This window comes from Perca flavescens, chromosome 1 (assembly GCF_004354835.1).
Source record: "Perca flavescens isolate YP-PL-M2 chromosome 1, PFLA_1.0, whole genome shotgun sequence".
Lineage (NCBI taxonomy): Eukaryota > Metazoa > Chordata > Actinopteri > Perciformes > Percidae > Perca > Perca flavescens.
Genome location: NC_041331.1, coordinates 2,190,113 through 2,211,381, shown reverse-complemented (window position 1 = coordinate 2,211,381; position 21,269 = coordinate 2,190,113). Strand labels below are relative to the sequence as shown.

Below are 21,269 nucleotides of genomic sequence, written 5' to 3'. Positions count from 1 at the left end.
ACCTGCGCCATGCGCTTCACCGTGTGCACTTACATCGTTAAAATTGGGCCCTTAATATTTACACATAGCAAGGCACAAAGACATGTCGTGCAAGTTTCTAATGAGTAAAAGTGAGGGCTTAAAAGAAAAACAACATGTAAGTTGTCTTTGTGTTGACCAAGCTGGTGTCTTTGTTAACCCAACTTTTTTATGTAAAATTATATAATAAAATGAAAATATAGCTTGTTTCAGGATTATAGATATTCTGACATATCCCTGGATGAAGTAAAAACAACATGTTGTCCCTAGTTTGTGTTGAGAGCATGTCCAACAGGGTTTTACCACAACATGAAATCTACAAACTATGAAAAATAAATGGCCTCCCATCTCTATGGAAACATATAAACACAAAGAAAGAGACATTTGGCCAGAGGCAGTTTTCATTATTCTCTCATAAAGTGTCATGGACTGGATGAGGTAGTGCTCTAACGTAATGCTCTTTTAATTCAGAGTATATTTGTTTCTTTAAAGGTCCAATATGTAATATTTGTACTGTAATAAATCCAAAAATGACACCAATGCCTCATCAGATATTAAGGAAACATGTTAAACTGAAATACTATCTTTTCTGACAACAATGCTAATGTCAGTATTTTTTCTTTTTGAAATTTACATTCCGTGACGGAATTTATGTTTATGTTTTGATCTGTGTGTTGTTATCAACGGCCCAGTTTGACAGGCAGGCCGGGTTGCCAGATATACCTGTAAAAACGTAAACCCAGCGCGCCACAGCTGTAACGGTAGTACAGCCATGAAAGCAGCAAACAAACGAACAGGATCAACGGAGATAGATTCTACATGACATAAAAAAAGAAAACAGCATGTTTCTAACAGTTGCGTGACCAGAGACGTAACAACCCCCTGGTAAATATTGGAGATGTATTTGAAAGATGGAGACAGCTTAGATCCCAAAAGGACGCAGATTTGGCTTATTTTCTCCTGAACAGGTAAGCATTAGCTTCAGGCTAATTTATCACAGCTACTAGGGATGGGCATTTTTTGTCATTTCAACATTTGTGTACTCACATTGAATTATATAGCTAGAGTACCCGAGTAAGGTTACTCGCAAAAACAATTGAGACATAGCCAGTAAAGTGATCCCGACTGGTCCTGGCTAACGCCGCCATGCTAACCCTGCTAACTGCTAACGTTACCGGGAGGACCAGGCAAGCAGCCCATGGCTGTTTACAACGTGTAGTTTAGCAGCTGGAGCCGACAACGGTGAGTTATTTTAAACCACGAGAGGGGGGCTGTAAATTGGAAAGAGAGGACTGTGAGTTTGCAGTGTGTTTAGCGATTGTTGCCGTAATTCTAAGCCAATGAAGTGTGTTCCGTCGGCAAGGTAGTAGTATTTTTAACGTTCCGTATTGTAATTCTAAGCCGAGGAAATGTGCCTGACTGGCGTGTGGAGAGGACAGTGAGGTTGTTGTGTTTTTAGCAGTTCATACTGTCATTTTAAGCCAAAAAAGTATGTCTGTCAGTTGGTTACAGAGCTCCGCGTGAGCACGGGCTTTTATGACTGTCAATATAGCCAGCATCTAACGTTAGCTACTGCGCTGTACTGTGGAGAAATGTCTGGCTATGTGAGACTAGCATCTACCGTTAGCTACTCCGCTGTGCTGTGGAGTAATGTCTGGCTATGTGAGACTAGCATCTACCGTTAGCTACTCTGCTGTACTGTGGAGTAATGTCTGGCTATGTGAGACTAGCATCTAACGTTAGCTACTCCGCTGTGCTGTGGAGTAATGTCTGGCTATGTGAGAAAAGCGTATAGCAACATTGTTGTGAATGCTGTGGTCTCAGCATGGCAACTTCCGCGAACTTCGAGTCTGGGCAGGAGGGGGCGGGGAAGACGACTCTCCAGTATTTTGAATTGGTAGTGCAGTAACTATTTTAACCGCTAGCTGCCAGTATTACACACAATATTACATATTGCACCTTTAAAGCTCCACTGTGTAATGTTTTGAATTGATTCTTAGCAAAAAACCCTTTGTTCTTCCACAAATATGTGCTCATTCATGTGTAATTACTTTCACCAACTAATCAAAGTATTCTCGTAAGCGTAGAATCTGCCATTCAGAATCATTCAGAATACATACCAGCGAGTCTCTTGAATGGCAGCCGCCATGTAGCGCCTCCATCTTTAAAAAAAATACATTAGCCAAAGAGGGACATACCTCCATCTTTAAAATACGTTAGCCAAAGAGGGACATACCTCCGCCTTTCGCACTTTTTAACTCAGTGGCACCGTGACGAATGCCAGGGAGCGGGAGAAGATAACGGAGTCGCCAAGGAAGTTAAAAAGAGAATTAAAACAACGCGTCAGGTAAAGCAACAAGACCAAAGTTGATATTGGAGTGGCTTTTCCAAGATGGAAAGAGCTCATGAGGAGCAAGGATTTTAAAAAGGTACGCCAAAATGGCCTGCTTTCTTCTCAAAACTCAAAGTTTTATAGTTGCTTAGCTTACCATAGCATGGTTGTGCATAACACTAGAACGACATCTAGGATACTTTTCATCGCGTCAATGATGAAAAAGGATCGTCTACCTTGTAACATAAATGTAATCATATGTTTCATGATTTCCCTGGTAGACAGCTCACGTCATGCAGTTGTAACAGACTAGCTCCAGCTAGAACAGCTGCATGTAAACGATGGAGATACTAAGAGATCATTTCGGTTTCATTGACATTCTTCATACTGCTCAGAGAAATATATTAAACACACAAACCTCCGTTGCTTCTCTCCTACGCTGTAAATATTGCCTGATACTTCACTAACATTAGCTTACATATGTTTGGGAACCTGATAGCTGATGTTAGCAATAAAATGGTACCAAAATAATGTAAAACTATTATTACACTGGAAGGAACACTCACGGACAAAGTCATAATACGGCCACCGTAGGAATTAAAATGCACTCGGAATGGGGGGGGACTAGAAAGTAATATTCAGTTGGTTGTCATATATAATTTCACCGCTAGATGGGAGAAATTCTTACACAATGTAGCTTTAAATCAGACCACATTTATTTCATTTAATATAGATTTGTTACATCCACTCACAGCACAGAGCTAATTTAGCGACACTATGACACTAAAGTCTGACATAGTTTCATCTGCTGTCTGTGTGGTCTGATGTGGTGTCCAGAAACTGTTATTAAGCTTGCCAGGATGCAGTTTTTGTTTGACATACTTGTGCCCAGACTCGTGGGCGATGGTGAAGGCCAAGCCCAGTCCTGTATCCTCATTGATGGTACAACTCCTGTACTTGCTGCACATCCCACTGATGGGGGCAAAGCCTGCATATAGAAAGGAAGAGGGAGAGAGACAAAGTGAAGACAGGATACCTGGTTATTAAGTATAATGTACTGAGTGCATGAAAAGCTGAAGGTAAACAAAATAAAACCCCAAAACTGTAAGATAAAATCCTTTTGTCTTTTTCTCTGTGGTGTACCTGAACACATTCTTTCTCTGTTGAAATTTCTGACAGATTTGGCAGGCAAATAAACACCTGTCATATTTGCATATTGCGTACATGCATGAAGGAAGGGGAATTTCACATCAGCTGCCCTGGCCAACTTAACTTAAGTTGGTTCCTAGACTTTGATAGCCAATCAGTTTAGAGGAGGCCTACTGTTGATGGTGGACCTGAAAAAAGATAAGTGATCCGAGATGTGGGATTTACTGTAACTGATAAGCTGATGAAAATATTCAGTGGTCACTGTTTTTTCTGGCAGCGATTTATCATAATAGATCCAAACATATAAGAACATGTACACCAATAGAAACATCAATAGATTATATGGTTAATGGATGAGCCTATGACTTGAAGAGCCACATGTTAAACTTGAACAACACTGGCAGAACATACAGACATTTTTAGACAATTTACATACAGTGAATACATAATTGTAATTGTGAGTCACCTGTCACCTTTGTTACCTTATGCAGCTAATGAGATAAAGTGCTGCCTTGAGATTACTAACAATTATTGGTGTGAAAGCAATATGATTATGGTATTAGTCAAGCTTAGTTGGCTATGTTGATGTTGTTCCAGCTGCCTCTTGTCCGTACAAGCGTTAAGATTTAGGAGTAAACTGACCAAAAGCCTATCCTTAAGTGCCGGTCACTTAAGATATGGTGAAGCATGGTTCTTGGTCAACATTTGTTACGTTGATTTTCCACATGGCTTATCCAGACGAAGTGGCAACCTCCAGTGCTGAAAAATGGCTACCAAATTGGAAGAAAGGGGGATAAAATATGATACAAATTTATGAAAAAAGAAATGTGGGAACATAGGGCCTAATTTTGGGAAACAAATCTTAGAAATGTGGGAACTGTAGAACATAGGATCTAATTTTGAAAAAAATCTTAGAAATGTGGGAACATAGGGCTGTGGGAACATAGGCACGCTCCCCACAGGAGGCAAGCATACAATGTAGGCTTCATTCAGCCCGCCTCGGCTCCATCCACGCTGCACCTCTTTGCCCATTTATGGATTAAAAATGGCAAAGGCTGGAGCCACCATAAGCCGCCCATTTTGAGCTTCATTTTGGCTCTTCAGAAACCAATGGATGACCTCACAGACACAACATCCATATTTTATACAGTCACAACTTATACAATTGTTTTTCACACAGATTTGACCGTCTACCAATGTAGGGTACCTTTAATGAGCTCTCTGTTAAGTGACAGTTAATCAAGTTCATGTTTGAATTTCTAGCCGAGGAACATTGTTGTATTTCATACCTCATGCTCATGTTTCCTGTCTGCTTCTAAACTGTCACTATCCAAGAAAGGCAAAATCCCAACAAAATCCCACATGCTTGGGTTCACGACATGGGTTTATAACAGCGTTTAAATACTCCAATAAAATGTAGCTTTTGGTCACAGTGGCAAACGAGTGTCATTCTTCACTTACACTCTCTTCTGCTTGCACCTGTCAATCTTCCTTCACTCCTTGTTGTAATGTCTACACTAACAATGTCACCTCTACGCCCGTTTTCATGCCCAAAATTACACCATTTGTGTCGATCAAGAGATTCTATGTCATCAACACTAAAGAGAAGCTCCCACATCTCACAGAACTTTGTTGTTATACTACTTATTATCAACAGCTGCTTCCCACTTGGCTAAACAAATCTAAATAAATAGGATAGTAAAGGTTTGTCTTGTTAAGGTTAGCTGTCTTACCCAGGGTGTCACAGGGCTCATTTTTCCAGGAACAGATGTCCAATCCGGTGAGGAGAACAGCGTGGTCATGCCGTTTACCACCTTTTCCCACCAGACCTGACTGCCACTGACAGAAACTGTTGAGGGACTGGTCAGCATGGTGATTGATGGTCAAGCCAAGCTGGAAATCAAACGGAGAGACATAGAGATACAGAGCAAGTGTTAGTTAATCAATCACCAGTGCCCAGTGCAAAGCAAGCACATTTTTGCAGAATTGTAGTCTGTATCAACTCACCGGCTCCTGTTCAAGGAGTAACAAGCTAACCACCACTATGTTGATGTCCGTCCCAATGGTGCCATCTTTGAATAGACTGGAAACCTGCAGAAGAGGAGAAAACTGTTTAAGACAAAATATCCTACGTGTCAAATCTAATATTAATGGTTTTATAATTGTCCTATGCTCTCATTTTGGCAACAATTAGTGATTAAAATATGACAAAGGATATGTGATGTAAGAGTTGTACAGGTAGAGAGGGGTTACAAAATATACAATAATATATACATACATACACATATACATACATATAAAAGATAAGAAGATAAAAAGAAAAGATCACAAAGTGGCTTAAGATGCATGCAGACATAAACATCCACATGCAGTGATTTTGTAGTCAATATAGTCAGACAAGCAGATTCTGATAAATCAGTTGTGTTCTGCACTACTCTCTACCTGTATAACTCATTTTAGTTAGTTTAGTCAGCTAACATAGGCTGGCATTAGCCACTATTTGCTACTGGTGATACCAGACCAGTTAAAACAATAGTAACAAAACCTGTGGAGCAAAGGTAACATTTTATTTCCTTATGAATTCAACTTTTCATTACAGTAAAAGATAATGAAGGTGCCATTTTTTTTTCTTGTATAAGGATACATGGTCTCACTTTGAGGATCCCTTTAATGTGAATTTCTTTGCAATTTCTGTATTTCATTTAATTTCATTTCAAACCTGAAGAAAACTTCAGAACGTCTAAGTGGAAAAACAGCAGTAAACATGTTTGCAGATTAGCTCGCTAAGGTCAGCTTGGTTACCCCCCTCAGCCACGTGACCGCTAGCATTAGAGCTAGCTTGGCTACCCCCTCGTCAGCCACGTGAGCCTTGCATTGCAGATCGTACTGGTCTGTTGAATCTCCCATATTACATAAACAAACAAGCAGAGCAGATTTCCCTTGTGTATTCAAGCCATCACTATGTCAAATATTTAGTTTATTTTAGTTCAGTTTATTTGTTTCAAAGAAAATGAAAAACAAATTACATTTAAGAAATGCCAAAAATCATGTTACCACCTCCTCCTTCCCTTCTCCTCCCTTCTTCCCCCCCTCACCATATTCATGACGGTGAGGACGTAGGTGGTGACGTTGTCCCTGCCGTGTTTCTCCAGCATCTTCCTGTCTGCCACCACCAGGGTCTCCACATTCAGACCCCCCACCCTGTTGGAGTTGATGGGCGATCTCTTTGCCCTTCCTGGCCCTTCTGCCTCGGGTATCGCAAACTCGTCAGGCATGATGAAGCCGTCCTCAGCAGGAGGCTTGGGAGCGTCTAGGAGGGCAAAAAAAGGAAGGACGGAAGGGAGGAGAGAGTACGAGGGAGGGAGACAGAAAGAGAGAGAACTTTGCAGTGAGGGTCAAACGAATGAACGGTCTATTTCCTGGCTCGTGCCGGGTGACAGGAGTGCAGCCTCTGGTGTTGAAAGGACAGGAAATTCACTCCCCACGCTGCTTCCTACCTCTCACCATTAGAAGGGAAGATAAAACTGTGAACTAGCCGGTGGGCTGAGTCGCCTCAGGCTGATACAATCATACCTGTTACAATAGACACAATGCACTCAAAAACATTTACCACAGAAATGAATCTTCAGAATGAATGTGGACATATCTAGAGACCGCAGTGGTTTGGGGTTAACTGCTTTATAAAATACTAAATTTACACTTTTGTGTCATGAAGTGGTAATTCTATTGCAATAATGCTGGGACAATAATTTGTGTTACAGAATACTGTCATGTCTAATAGTGTGTGAGAATGCATGGTGATTGTACATTACATAATTACGTCCTATCCACCAGCGCGAATTCTCTTGAGTCGGTCTTATATTCAGACTGTATATCACATTGTTCATCAGTCATTTTTTTCTGTGACTGAAAATTCAACTGTGTATTATATGTACATTTTGTAAAAAGGGTGCATGGAATGAACTGACAACACAATATACAGCTAATTTACTTCCTCAACATCACAATCAATCATCAGATGGTAAAGTACAAGGAATATAAGGTTCCCTTACATACATTGCTTGCGGCGTCCGCAGAAGTGTTGCCTCTGCAGCTTTCCATGCTGGTAGTCATGGTGGTGATGCTGCTGCTGCTGCTGCTGATGAGGATGATGATGATGAAGGTGCGGGTTGTCAGTTGTGGAAGAACCGGTGCTAGATCTTCTGTGGACAATTTGTTCAGCTGAGCGTTTGTAGACTACATGCGGGTGGTGACCATCAGGGGTGCTGTAGTTGTGTTGTATAGCCAGATGTTGGGGTAGCGGGGCAATCAGATACTCCTCCTGGGACACACGGATCAAACCTGACTGGACGTCACACAGACAAAAGATATGGGCAATGAGTGAAAACTGACAACTCACAAACAAAACACAAAAGTCGCTCTATATTGAACATGACACCATTGGTGAAGTGTATATGATGTGTTTAAGGGCTGCTCGATTATGGTCAATATTAAAATCACGATTATTTACCACGATTACTAATTGACTTTTGGTAAGATTTTGCATTTGATAAAAAAAGAGTGAAAGCCTTAAAAACAAATCAACAGTGAAAACACCTTGAACTGTGAAATTTCCCTTAATACTTTTCCCGTTTAAACTTTTTTTGGTAACACTTTACTTGGAGGTATCTACATACGAGTGACATGACACGGTCATGACACATGAACACTAACCCTAACCCTAACTTGTCATGACAAAAACCAAATCACACTTAATGGCAGAAGTGTTATATAAACATAAATGTTTATGACTGTTTATAATGTTTATGACACGTTCATGACAGTGTCATGTCACTCTTATGTACCTTCAAGTAAAGTGTAACCCTTTTTTTTAAATTCAGAACACAAGACAAAATAAGAGTTTAGTTGCAAAACGTAATGTGCAAAAAAAAATAATGATTTATTGACCAGCCCTGTTTCATGAGTTACTGCTTTCAAAGAAAACAGACCGTTGCCATAATGATATAACATCCTACATACATATCATGTAACATTGCGCTGCAGTCATGTACCTCACATACTGAACAAAAGCCACTTCTACACTGGTGTTCGATAGCACAGAGCAATCCAGTCTCCACTACCTGGCCCCGACGGAGCTACAGTGTAGCTGAAGCAGCTGTTGAATGAAGCCAACAATCATTCCTACCCACATTTCACTTCCAAACCCAACCCGATCAGCCCCATCTACAATTACCACCTATCCTAACATTAGGCAGATGTGCACAGTGCGAGAGCATGCAGCTGCTGAGAGGAGATGTCTTATTTAGTTGGAGGACAGAATAGCGTGAAATCATTACTTTCATGGAGAGCTGTGCTTTGTTTTTGATTGATTTAAAGAACATCTAAATCATGTGTGCACCTAGACTAGAGTAACATTTAGAGCCTTTCTTCAAAACATAGTTTACTCAAAGCAGACTACATTGCAGTACTTGTTGCTGATATGTTCATATCAAGTACAACACTGTGTTCCTGGCTTTGTTTCCCAAAATAAAGTTTATTGTGTAATTGCTTTATTTTGGAATTAGACTGGTTTATATTCTTTTTGATGGTATATATTTTTACACTTGAGGAAGGCCAAATTGTGGGCTGATTATATAGATAATTGCACAATTAAAGTATTTTTCCGGAGCATTATGCTGTTGTGCAGACTGTACCTTCTTTGAACATTCACTTTTTTGTCCTGCACCAGCAACTACATGGGTGTGCACAACATGTCTTTTTTAAAATATTTTGCTCATGGAAATGTTTATGTAAGAATTTAATCAAAATTTTAAAAAAGCATTTTCATTCACTACTTCATCTATTCCCCGACACTTATCACACATTACTACCTTAAAATAGTCAACTAATGTTAAATTGAATGAACACAGATGGCTACATTCATGTTTCTACATGGTTTACTAGTGACATCAACAACCAATTTGACTTTACTGCTGCAGAAAAGGGCAACATTTGAATGGATCCTGCCTTCGTTTACATTAAAGATCACAATATCTTTTTAACAAATACCTTGATATCGCAACAATTTTGGAGGGTTGACAATTGGTGCTTTCACAAAATATTGACTCAATGAGTTCTTTGATAAATAATCATCCGTAATGTTAATGACTAAGTAGGTAAAGGCAAATAAAAGGACAGCTGGTAAGTCTTGTAAGTTCAGAAAATTACATTACTTCACTGTAGTGCAGCCTTAGAAAACCAGGAAAAGACAACACTACAGAGCAGATTACAGTAACATGTCCAGCGTGTACCATATTGTCATAGTGGCATACTAGCTCAGTGGTTTGGGTCTCAGTTTAGTCTGAGTGGCCTTAGCTGCACTCTGGACTGAGAGACTGAGCTACTGAACCTTAAACATTCCGTCTGACCACGGAATTCTACCTAATGCCCTGACCAACCAAATGCACACTAAATAGCTGTGCAATCAATCAGAAGCATACATACACACAGACACACACACACACACACACACACACACACATCCATAAGAGCATATGCTTACTGAATATATCAAAAACATACACACCCACTGACCGAATAACCTCTGACCTTTTTGTGTGTGTGTGTGTGTGTGTGTGTGTGTGTGTGTGTGTGTGTGTGTGTGTGTGTGTGTGTGTGTGTGTGTGTGTGTGTGCGCGCTCCTGTTAAGCTGACCCCATTCCCCCCAGAGTAGCAGGTGGCAAAATAAACAGAGGCAAGACAAAAGGGAAGCCATGGCGAGGCTCTTGTTGTCAAAACAGTGCCTGGATACATGGCAGGCTGCCATCATCAGCCCCATCCATCCCTCTAACCATCCATCCTTCTATCTTTCCATCCTTCCATCCATCCATCCATCAATCCATCCATCCATCCATCCATCCATCCATCCATCCCTCTGTCCTTCCATCCTTTCATCCATCCACCCATCCCTCTGACCGTCCAGCTGCCAGCACATCTTTCATCAGTTCATAAATCATCTTCTCCATCCATCAGTATTCCATGGTGCGATGGGAAGTTTTGCAGGAAGTTAACTGTCAACTTTCATTATTTTGACTACATGTAAGGTCCGCATGGTCCAGTGGTTGGGAGTTTTTGTTCTGCAGTGTCAATGGTTTGAACCCCAGCCCATCAATACCTGTCAAAACAACCCTGAGCTAGATACTTCACAGCTACCTGCTCCAGCAGCAACGCATTGAGTGGCTAAGCCTGCAAACACAAGGCTGGAAAAAAAGATGTCCCCCATGGTCATGAATAAAATATATCAAAACCAACACTTGAATTAAAAAAAAGAAGGTCCTCGGCAAAAACAAAATGGCTGCAGCTTCCCAAAATAGACTGGAATTCAAAACAGAGCTCGAGGAGGTCAAAGGAGGCGTCTCCAATCAGCACAGCCTGCTGTCGCCACTTATTAGCCCATCTTTTCATCTGTCTCTCTGTCATTTACAACAGACCTGACCTGTAAAACGTACACCTCATCAAATGGTCCTCTTTTAAAGATGAAAATGCTTTTATTTCATTTATTTTTGACAGCTCCTCCTGTCAAACAATATCGCTGTAATCATCCCGCACACTGGTAGATCATTTCATAATTTCTTCTCTCCTCAACTAGCACCTTTACAACATTACACTGACTTATTAAGATAACATAATAATACAATGTCTAAACCTTAATATGAGATTATTTTGTATTGTAATGTCTAATGTAATTGTCTTTTTGCAGGACTTATCATCTGATTTGCCATCATACAAAAGGTGTTGTAATTAATGAGTAACACCCAACCTGCCTGGCAACCACTGCATTCCAGCAATTACACTATGAAAGACTATGAAAGAACTGTCGGAAGTTACTTCATTAACTTACAACTCACATCCATCATATCTCTCTCTCTCTCTCTCTCTCTCTCTCTCTCTCTCTCATGATAATGACAGGAAATGTACTCCATCTGTAGGGATGGTAATAATGGTGCAGTGTATGTGTGTGTGTGTGTGTGTGTGTGTGTGTGTGTGTGTGTGTGTGTGTGTGTGTGTATTCAAATGTTTTTTTTGTCAGTATGTACTGTATGTTTTAGTGAATACCAAAGACAGAACGACTCGAACAGCACCACAGTTACCTGCCTTTCAAACTCAACAAAGTAAAGCATCACCAACTGAAGTTCAAAGCAGAACTGCATCAATGAATCAACATTACATTTCAACCCCCTTTCCAGTATTTGCATGCCAGATAGATGCCTCCGCATATACTTTTTGAAAGACGATTTATATATTTAATTAACCAAATATTCAAGGGTAACTTATTCCAGTTTGTTACAGCACAATACATTTCGATGAGCAAGTCCTTAGGCTAGGTACAACGATATGGCCATTACTAGTGAATCTGGTGTTATGGCTCTGCGTATTATTATTACATATTATTATTACATAACCCTAACAAGTTGGATGAATAAAAATGTTGGCATATTCAAATTAATAACACAACTTCAGAAAAGTAGCCATACTTAAGGACGTCCTTTGTTCAATGGTGAGCCAAGATAGGCTGGAGTACAACTCTAAGGTGTTAGTTCTCACAGAGCAGCCCAGAACAAGTCTAGCAGCCCTGTATTGTGGAACTTGATGCAGATGACCATACAACCGAACAATAATCCAAATGACATAAATGTAATTATTTGGCTACTTCCCTCAACACTTTGATTTGATTTTACATAAGATAAACACTTCCTGATGTTTATTTAATGTCTAAAGCATTTTTTAATTTCTTTAAAGTATTGTTTTATTTTTTTGCTTGAAGCTTTGAAAATCTGATTAAACTGGCATGGACGGTTGTTTCAGTGATGCGTGAACGCATGTGTTAGAATATTAAGCATCTTGCAAAAACATTCTTCTACATTACTCCCTGTGTCAAACACAATGCTCAGTTGCTGGCCTATACATTTAATGATGTGAGATGTGAGATGAAAAAGACAGATGAGCTGTATAGAGTTTCACAGCATTCACAGGCGCCCTCCGCCAGAGAAAGGCACCAGAGAAAGGCCAGCTGTAGCGTTGAAACAGCAGATCTCTAGTTATCTTCGCACATTAACACTTGTAAGATCTGGCAAGATTAAAGGCATGAACACTCCCTGCTAAACACCACTTTACTTTCCTCCCACGTTTACATGCACACTCACACATTTCTCTCTCTCTCTCTGACCTCACACACAGATTCACACAGTCAGATTACAGGTTGAACCAGCTCACCTCCAATCAGCAATGGTACTATTTCTACATGAAAAAAACCTCAGGACTTTTTCCCTTTCCTTGGGTAAAGCCAATCCAAGCCACTCCAACAAAAAGCTCTCTCTCTCTTTAGCAACATTACGGTTTATGTCAGGGGAGACGGCATCTTTAGCCTGTCTCTGTATAAACTGTAGTCTCTTTTAAGGTTTTCTACCATGATATTATAAGGCAAATGAGTAAGTGCTTACATGCTGTTAAAGACTGGTGCCGAGCGGCGAGAAGCCCCAAGCTGGTGATTACCCTGCTCTAAAGCACATCTGCACTCCAGCTCAGCAGAGAATCACGTGAACAGTGTGTGGTGAGGAAAAAAAATAAAAATAAATCATACACAAGCAGAGAGGCCCTTCAGGCATCAAACCTATTCAACAGAATCACAATCTGAGTAATTACAGTTCAAGTGAATTATGTGTCTTCAAAATGGGGTAAGAACTGTGTAGAGAAGAGATGGTAATTTTGGATCTTGACAGGGTTATGCCCTGCCATTGCATTGGTTAAATATCTACTTCTTTAACTTCAAAAACTGTATTTCACAGCGCACAGTAGCATTTATAGAAATACAACAGGATTGGGGAACCGCAGCCAGGCCATTTGCAACCACTCCATTAGAGATAGTATGTCTGGATAACCCTAGTCATGTACGACTGATTAGGATCAATGTGTCAATAGCCTGGGGTCTTCTAGTACATATTTGGGCTCACTAATCGTCTTTGAATAACCTATTGACACCCTCTGAGCATGTCTATGGAACAAAGCAGAGGTGGGCACACACAAAGACAGAAACGGATGGTGCTGGATAAGTCTTTTGTCATTTGGAGCCTTTGGGCACGGTCCCACTCGCTGTCCCGTGTAGACACCACAGGAAACAGGAGGACTACTCCCATCCCAGCCCATACAGATGGAAATGTCCTCCTTCAAAGTGCCATTAATTGCACTTTAACTGGGTTACAGTGCAGCTCTAACACATTTACTGACTAAAGGCCGTTTTATGGTTGTGCGTAGACTCAACGGCGTACCCCCTCTGCGTCTACACCGGACCCTACGCCATAGCCTGACGTGCACCTCTCGAAAAATGTAACTATACGTCACAGCGACGCACGTCACCCGGCCGTGGCTTGGTAGCGTTGCAATTCCCCCGACTCATTTCCTGGTTCTCCTTCTCCATAAACAACATGAAATCAAGGAGAGGGTTAACTTCTCCTGCTCCAGATTTCACACCGTGGTCAGAAAACACAGGGGAGACACTTTGGTTCTCTCACTAGGACTCTAGAGTCGCTACTCGCTCCAAAGCTAATCACCGTCACTCTCTCACTTCTCCCTCGTTCTATCACCCACTCCCCACACACACCCATGCCGGATCAACGCACACACCATGCTATCTCTAAATATCTGCGTATCACGTTCTAAAGGCCCAGACACACCAAACGGACATCAGAGAACTAGCAGCGATGACAGCCAACTGTTGCATCGCCTCACGTCGCTTGTGTCGACACAAAAAAGTTGCACTTCAACACACCGCAAAGACTACAGCCAACGGCAAACGTACGTTCTGTACCTGGGTGAGAGGAAATAACTCTCCATACCAGCTGGTGACTGTAGTCTATATTAGTCATTCAAAAAGACATACAAAGTGTTGTTTTTATTAAATATTTATTGGACTCCTATGAGAGAAGTCCTATATTATGAATACATAGCTTATATGTCAGAATCAGAAACCAACCTTAAAAAGCTTTATGTAAAAAGCTTCCGGATGATAGCGCTGCTTGCCTCACCTTTCTCTAATCTCTACAACAGAGGTGGCAAGTGCAAAATTAGCATGAACCATATTCCGAATGGCCACAATTATCAGACCCAGGTTGAACAATACTAGAATTTATCTTTCAGGTGGTTGCAATCTTCTTCGAAAGTACTGTTCTGACAGTAGGAAAGAGGTAAAATCTAAAATTTTTTAGAATGTTAGACAATGGGGGCTCGTTAGAGCCCCACACGCTCTGTAAACCGTTTTCTCCACATTCCTCATATTCCTACTTTGGCTATTATTTGTGGTTTATTCTTACCGCACCATTCCCCTTAGTGGCTGCACTGATGGAGGCAATGTAATTTCTAAAACGAGATGTGATGAGTGTGAACCAAAATCTGTTCCAAACAACAGATGCAACATACCAATAGACAATCTTTTCCTTCACATTAATTTCATGCTTTCAAATAAAACTCTCACTTTTGCTTCATCACAAATCAGGAACTGTTCTGTAGCCTGTTTATTGGCCTTGTGTACCAACGACTACCAATGCTTTATGATGCCCGACATCTCACCCCACCTACAGAGGTAGACATTACTTTTTCATCCAACCTTGTCCTGAAAGACCATATATCCACTTTTACAGTGGAACAACCTTTCATTTGCCCTGTGACCCACAGAAGCCCCCAAAGTTGTGTCATTTTACCCAGGCCCCTGGTATCTTTACAAACATAACTGTCCACATAAGCAGCAACAATAATTGAAAGATTCCAGAAGAGAAGGTAGCTCATGTTGTCAATTGTTAACAACCTCCTGTACCAAAACCTCCATTGGCAATGGCAACTTCCTCTAGTTCCTAGAGTTCTACATGGCCACTAGTGAAAGATCCTCAACCAACAGTCTAAAACACTTCATTCAAAGGACAGGACAACATTGGACCCCTCTCACTATTTAGCCCAGATTCTTTTGCTCTACCGAGAACTGAAATGCGGACCACATGGATTGTACTATAATGTGATTGTTGGGGCTGAAAGGTTGCTATGTGCTTACCTTGCACAGCAGCTGGATTTTGGGACATCACATTCTTGCATGATCACATATCCATCTGTCAGGTTTCAAGTAATGTGTTTGTGTCCGAACAGCAGCGGACCGAACCAATCAGCGTCCGGTGAGGAACTACTGGCAGCTACAGGCGTGGTTCAGGCATGTGTGAAGGATGAGACTGTTCATCCAAAATAACAATGGCGGACGTGATAGACAGATGGCTTATCCAATCACATGGCAGGTATTTTTCTGAAAGTGCCTGCCCTTTCCCAAACAGTTTCTAATGACGGCTTCTCGGACTGTTTTATCTGATGAGTTTAGCTATGCACCAGTTGAGGACTAGATCTTTATCATTCAAAAGCACTGTATTTTATTTAAAACATATACTAAACTTCTGAATGTTCATCCCAGCCAACAAAGACAAAAGGAGAAGACAAGAAACACATTGATACTCCTTATTAACCTGGTAGTACTTCATTGTAAGTCTGATTTGTTGTACCACAGCACCAGTGAATGTCAGATTTGATGTATGGGCTCTGTTTGTAGAAGTCGCAGCATCCACTTGAAGACCTCAACACCAGCCATTAGTCTTGTGTGAGAAAGACCTTGCACAGACTAGAAAGGACGTACAAGCACACACACACATCTACACACACACACGCATGCAGACTTTCTGTTTTTTCTCTCCATTTTACACACACAACATCCCACACCCATGCTGAGAGCCTGATCCCCCCTCTCCGGCTGGCATCTAACAGTGGGCACTACATCACTGTCAGCATCCAGACCACCAGGGAACGGCTCCGGGCCACTCTCCTCTTGTAGCGCCAAGCTCTGAGCTCCTCTGTGGCCCAGCCCAGTCGCTGAATTTTGGCCAAGCTAGAGAAGCATATTGTAGCAAGGAGACGTTCCAATTTGTTGGCCTTTACAGAAAACAGACAGGTACAAATGGCCCAAGTGCCAGCTAGAAGTCAGTCATTCAAGTGTCATTTTAACTCTGCAAAAGCCTAAGGGATTTGGAGCACACTGACAAACACACGCACACACACCATATGCTGTCTCGGTTCCCAGCCCTGCGGATGAGTAATCATATATTGTCGCAGCTCCACAAGGAGTCTAATAGGATTACAACATCTACACATGTTAAATATTCAAACAGAAGTGTTTAAATATATGCCTTTTGGCCAAATTGTTTTATTTTCCAGATGTAGTGTACAGACACTTTTTCAGATATTTGAATGTCATTTCAAAATCCCATACAGCAGTTTTGAGTGGAACTGACTTAAATCATCAATTGTTCCTATAATAAATATTCAATTTTACAAAACAACCAAAGAACTTAAGAGGCTTTGGTGCCAGCAACAGTTTTGCAAGAGAGGATGTCACATTTTCCCAATAAGTAATGGAGCTTGACATTTTATATATTCACATGGTGATGTGTTCCACAACCACAAGTCCTACAGAGGCCACAGTACATGCAGCATCAATAATGAGGCCCGGGAAAAGAGCAAAGAGCATTCTTCACACCACAGGGAGCCCCATGCCTGGTAGAGACAGACAGAGTTCATAGGTTGAGCTCCCCTCTTACAACAGTCACCGGTGGTTGCCACAAGACACGGCACCGTGTCAACGACGGCCATCAGACAGGTTTGATCTGAGCTGCCTGAAAAGATGAAGGGAAGAAACTAGTGAATTGACACTTTCTCTAGTGTTTTTTCTTCTTCTTACACATGGGTGTGCAAACACATTTAAGCTGTAAACTGTGCTACCTGGGGGTTGCTGGGTCATTAGGCCAACTACTAACACACATCCAAGAAGTCTCCCGAGCTTATCCGAAACCAAACCATAGTAAAGCATGTCACCACATACAAGTGTGATTAGTTTCTAATGTGTACTAAGAGTTGGATTATTAGAAGCGCACAAAGATTTAAGTATAGAAATGTAACAGACGTAACTGACCAGGAAAGGGAAACAAACATACCAAGTGATCAATCAATCAATGTCACCTGCTGAGCCAAATCACACGGTATTAGACCAATCCTAGTCTGGATCAACGGAAGTACATTTCCAGGATAAAGCTTGACAATTCCGCTCTCTGTGTGTTGCTGCTCTCAAAATCCCTTCGCTACGGAAAACACCAACAGCTTTCGAGCTAGCAAGCCAAATGCTGAAAATGGCAAGTTTTGAAAAAGATTTGGATGGTGCAACAAGGCAGGCCTGCTTGGTTCTTTCAGGGAATGATTGCAAACATTTACAAGAAAATAAATAATCTAACTGGGACGTTTTGGGATGGCTGTGAACAAAGTACACATAGCGATACACTGGTAAGAGCAAATTAAGTGTAACCATGTATCCAGCTAATTTAAATAGCTCACATTACTGTATTGTCGCTACATCTGGAATTTAGCGCCGCCCAAGACGATGTGATGCAAACAACCCAGAGCCTTTTTTTCCCTATCCTAGAATGTAGGGTTAGTGTTATGGCATTTTTTCCAATACATGGTACCTGCTCGAATCAGCTCGACCGCAGTGCCCCGTCCTCCGTTTTCCATTGCAGATTTAGTACCGCCTCATGCGTGAGGCGAGCGCGGCTGGTCGCCATAGCGCAGCCGCAGGAAACTGCCGTGACCTAACGCGACACACACACAGAACGTCGAAGGCGTGTTGTTGTTGCCACAGCCAGAAGACAAATTTAGTTTCAATAGAAGCTGGAGGCAGCAAAAAAAAAAGACAGCTGGCTAAACTATTTAAAAATTTGTTTGTTCACTACACCCCCGTGTCGCTTGCAATGATGACGCAGCGACTAGTGACGATTCTCTCCGACCAATCAGTAGTCTGCAGGTTTTCACGTCACCTTTTGGTATCACCTCAGCTCGCCTGGAACCTTGTACTAAACCTGGTACTAAAAAAAAGTACCCGTTAGCAGGTACCAGGTACTTTTTTTCGTAATGGAAAACCAAAAAAAGGTGAGTAGAGTCGAGGCAAGCAGAAAAAAAAAAAAAAAAACAGTGTAGCCAAACCTTACTCCACAGCGCTGTGGAGCCAGGGTTGGCAATGTAAAACTAGACAGAACCTGACAATCTCGTCTTATAATGAATTTAGTTTCTAGATGAGGGTCTAAACAGTCATATAAATGTGGCTCATTTCCCCTTAAGCTTAAAATATATACAATTTAACTTTTACTCACAACTGAATACCATGCAGTGGAAAGTCATTAAATTACACTGGGCATGGTGCATCAGCCTAAGGGCTTAGGAAGTGCTACAGAAAGAGGAGAACTGATCCCTTGAATTGTACCTTTTGGTCAATCTGAACCTCCGAGCTCAGTTTCCATAGAGGCTAACCTGTCTCTGACCTGGCCTGCAGGGGCTTGGGAAAGGTCATGGTCGGCTCGGCCACAACGTGAACAGCCAGCCTGGCGTCGGGTGTATCCAACACTTAAATGTTTCAGTACTGATGTTATGTCATGTGAGTAATGACCTAAGGTGTTATTTAAAGCAGTCATACAGGGCAACTTTAGAAATGTTGCAGCAAGTGTATTTCTTAAAGTCACAGCAGTCAACGCTATATGCAAATTCTAAGATCATCCATGAGTCTAAGAAGTGGCTGCATAAGCTACGTTCACACTACACGACTTTCAAAGTTGTCAGATTGCTGTTCTGTTCACACAACAAAACTTGCAGTCTCGTAATTGGTAGTCTTGAAGTCATTATGGTTTTCACGCTACATGACTGACCGGCGACAGGGGCTCACACGCTACAAGTTCTAATTACGTTTTGTCACAAAAACACACACAAGAAGTGACACGGGGAATTACGTAATACCATGCGCAATTTTTTTTGTTCAAGCAATCCACGAAACTTTCCTAGTAGTCATGTGTGTTGACGTGTTAGCACATATGTTCACAAAATAGACTGTTTCCCCATAGATATCTGGAATGCGTCTGCGAGGCCTCTCAGGTCGAGCCCCGATTTGCGAGCGCAGAGAAATTTTTTTTTTGGATTGTCCTCTGATTTGGGGCTTTTGTCAGGGAGCTCCAAAAACTTTCAGTGAAAAGAAAATGGGGGCTAAAGTCGTGTAGTGTGAACTAGGCAATAGCTAGAACAGAATTCCAAATTCCAATGCTGACATCTGCAGGGAAAGGTATTTCAGATAAGTGAGAAACTTTGGTGCTGAGCAGATTTCCCTCAAAATGTTTAAAGCCACTCCCCATATGTTTAAATATAAAATAAGTATAAATAAGTATGAAAATTATGCAATATATCCTAATGTTGTATATCCAGAGCTAAAACAATAAACGATGGAACATCTGTTGGTTTAAAAATGCAATTCTAAGATGTCAGCTTAGTATCACGATTCTAGGAAATTGTGGTCCAAGTAATTAAATTAATCAAAAACTATTGACATATTAATCAATAAAAAAAAGATGAATATTCTAAGAATTGTGCAGGCTTATGATGATCCTATGGTGGATTTTCACTATTTTAATCGTTTGCTTATTTGTCTGTCTACAGTACTTTGTCATTTATTAATTCACAAACTGCAAACTGTGTCCAAATTGCGATTACATTCTGAGGCTGTATAGTGTGACTATTTTTCTCACGGGCACCAGCACAGGCCCAGCAGTGCAGGTCTCGGATCTGCCCTCGTCACCCCAGAGAGAAGAATCCTATCCTGGGAAGGGGTTGGAAGGACAGAGGGGAGCAGTAAATCACTTCTCCTTTCTGCATTCACACGAGTTGCGAGCTGCTCTGAACCCTCACTACATACTAAGAACCTGTCAGAGTCCAGGTTGACACCCCTCCAGCCACCCAGCCACCCCCATATACACGAGCAGAGAGGATTGGGGTCAACCAGCAATGCAACCTCAGATGAGAAACCCTCAAAAGAAGAAAGAGAGAGGACCCCCCCTCCCTCCACTCCTCTTTCAAATCAGAGAGCATTACATCTCAAATGACATCCTTTCATCTATCATGCAAAAAAGACCGACAACTTCATTTCACTCGAAAACATGAGCATGGTGCTTTGTAAGGACACGAAGAGAGTAATTAAAAAGCAACAAATAACACCATGTTTAATTAATGGGGATTTACAATAGAAAATCCCTCTTAATACCATCTCGCCCTGGTCTTCATTTAAACAGCTGGATCCCACTTCCATCTGCTTGGCCAGGGCCAGGATAAAGGTTTTAAAAAAAGGTTTGGCCCAGTAGCTGGTGCTGACACCTCTGCTGCTATTAGCAAGCAGGGTCAAGTCCAAACCCTCTATTTCAGACACTTTCTTTTCCCTTTTCTCCTCTTTCCTCTGCTCTGTTGAAAAGAGACAATGTCATTAAAAAACGAGGGAGCTCATTTTCTTTCTTCCCCCCCTCTCTTGCTCTCATCCCACTTCTCCTCCAAAGCACTTTGATATAAACAGTCCATCTCTCCAACTCTCTATAAAGAGACCATGCAGCCTGCCTGGGAGCTTCCACCCCAGACAATGAATTCACATCATTCTTGCACAAGACTCTCTCTCTGGAGCGCTGCACTCCCAGCCCAGCGCAGCTCACTTCTAATTCTTTATTTTACCCTCTTTGCTTTTCTCTCTCTTGGGTTTTCCTGGATTTTCCTGTTTTCTCCTTTTTTTCTGACTTCTTCATCTTTTCCATCGTTTTTTAATCCCACCTTAATCTCTTAATCGAGCCCATCACTGCATCGA

At 41.4% G+C, this 21,269-nt stretch overlaps 1 protein-coding gene across 1 annotated transcript in view; it reads right to left on the bottom strand.

Moving 5' to 3' along the window:
- The window catches only part of adamts18 (ADAM metallopeptidase with thrombospondin type 1 motif, 18), a 68,925-nt gene that overhangs the window by 43,139 nt on the left and 4,517 nt on the right, over positions 1 to 21,269 (bottom strand). Inside the window, exons 4-8 of the mRNA XM_028574801.1 lie at positions 7,556 to 7,844; positions 6,595 to 6,809; positions 5,507 to 5,590; positions 5,233 to 5,392; positions 3,233 to 3,338 (exon numbers count right to left, since the gene is read on the bottom strand). Coding sequence (XP_028430602.1) covers positions 3,233 to 3,338; positions 5,233 to 5,392; positions 5,507 to 5,590; positions 6,595 to 6,809; positions 7,556 to 7,844 — 854 coding nt within the window. The remainder of the gene's footprint in view (positions 1 to 3,232; positions 3,339 to 5,232; positions 5,393 to 5,506; positions 5,591 to 6,594; positions 6,810 to 7,555; positions 7,845 to 21,269) is intronic.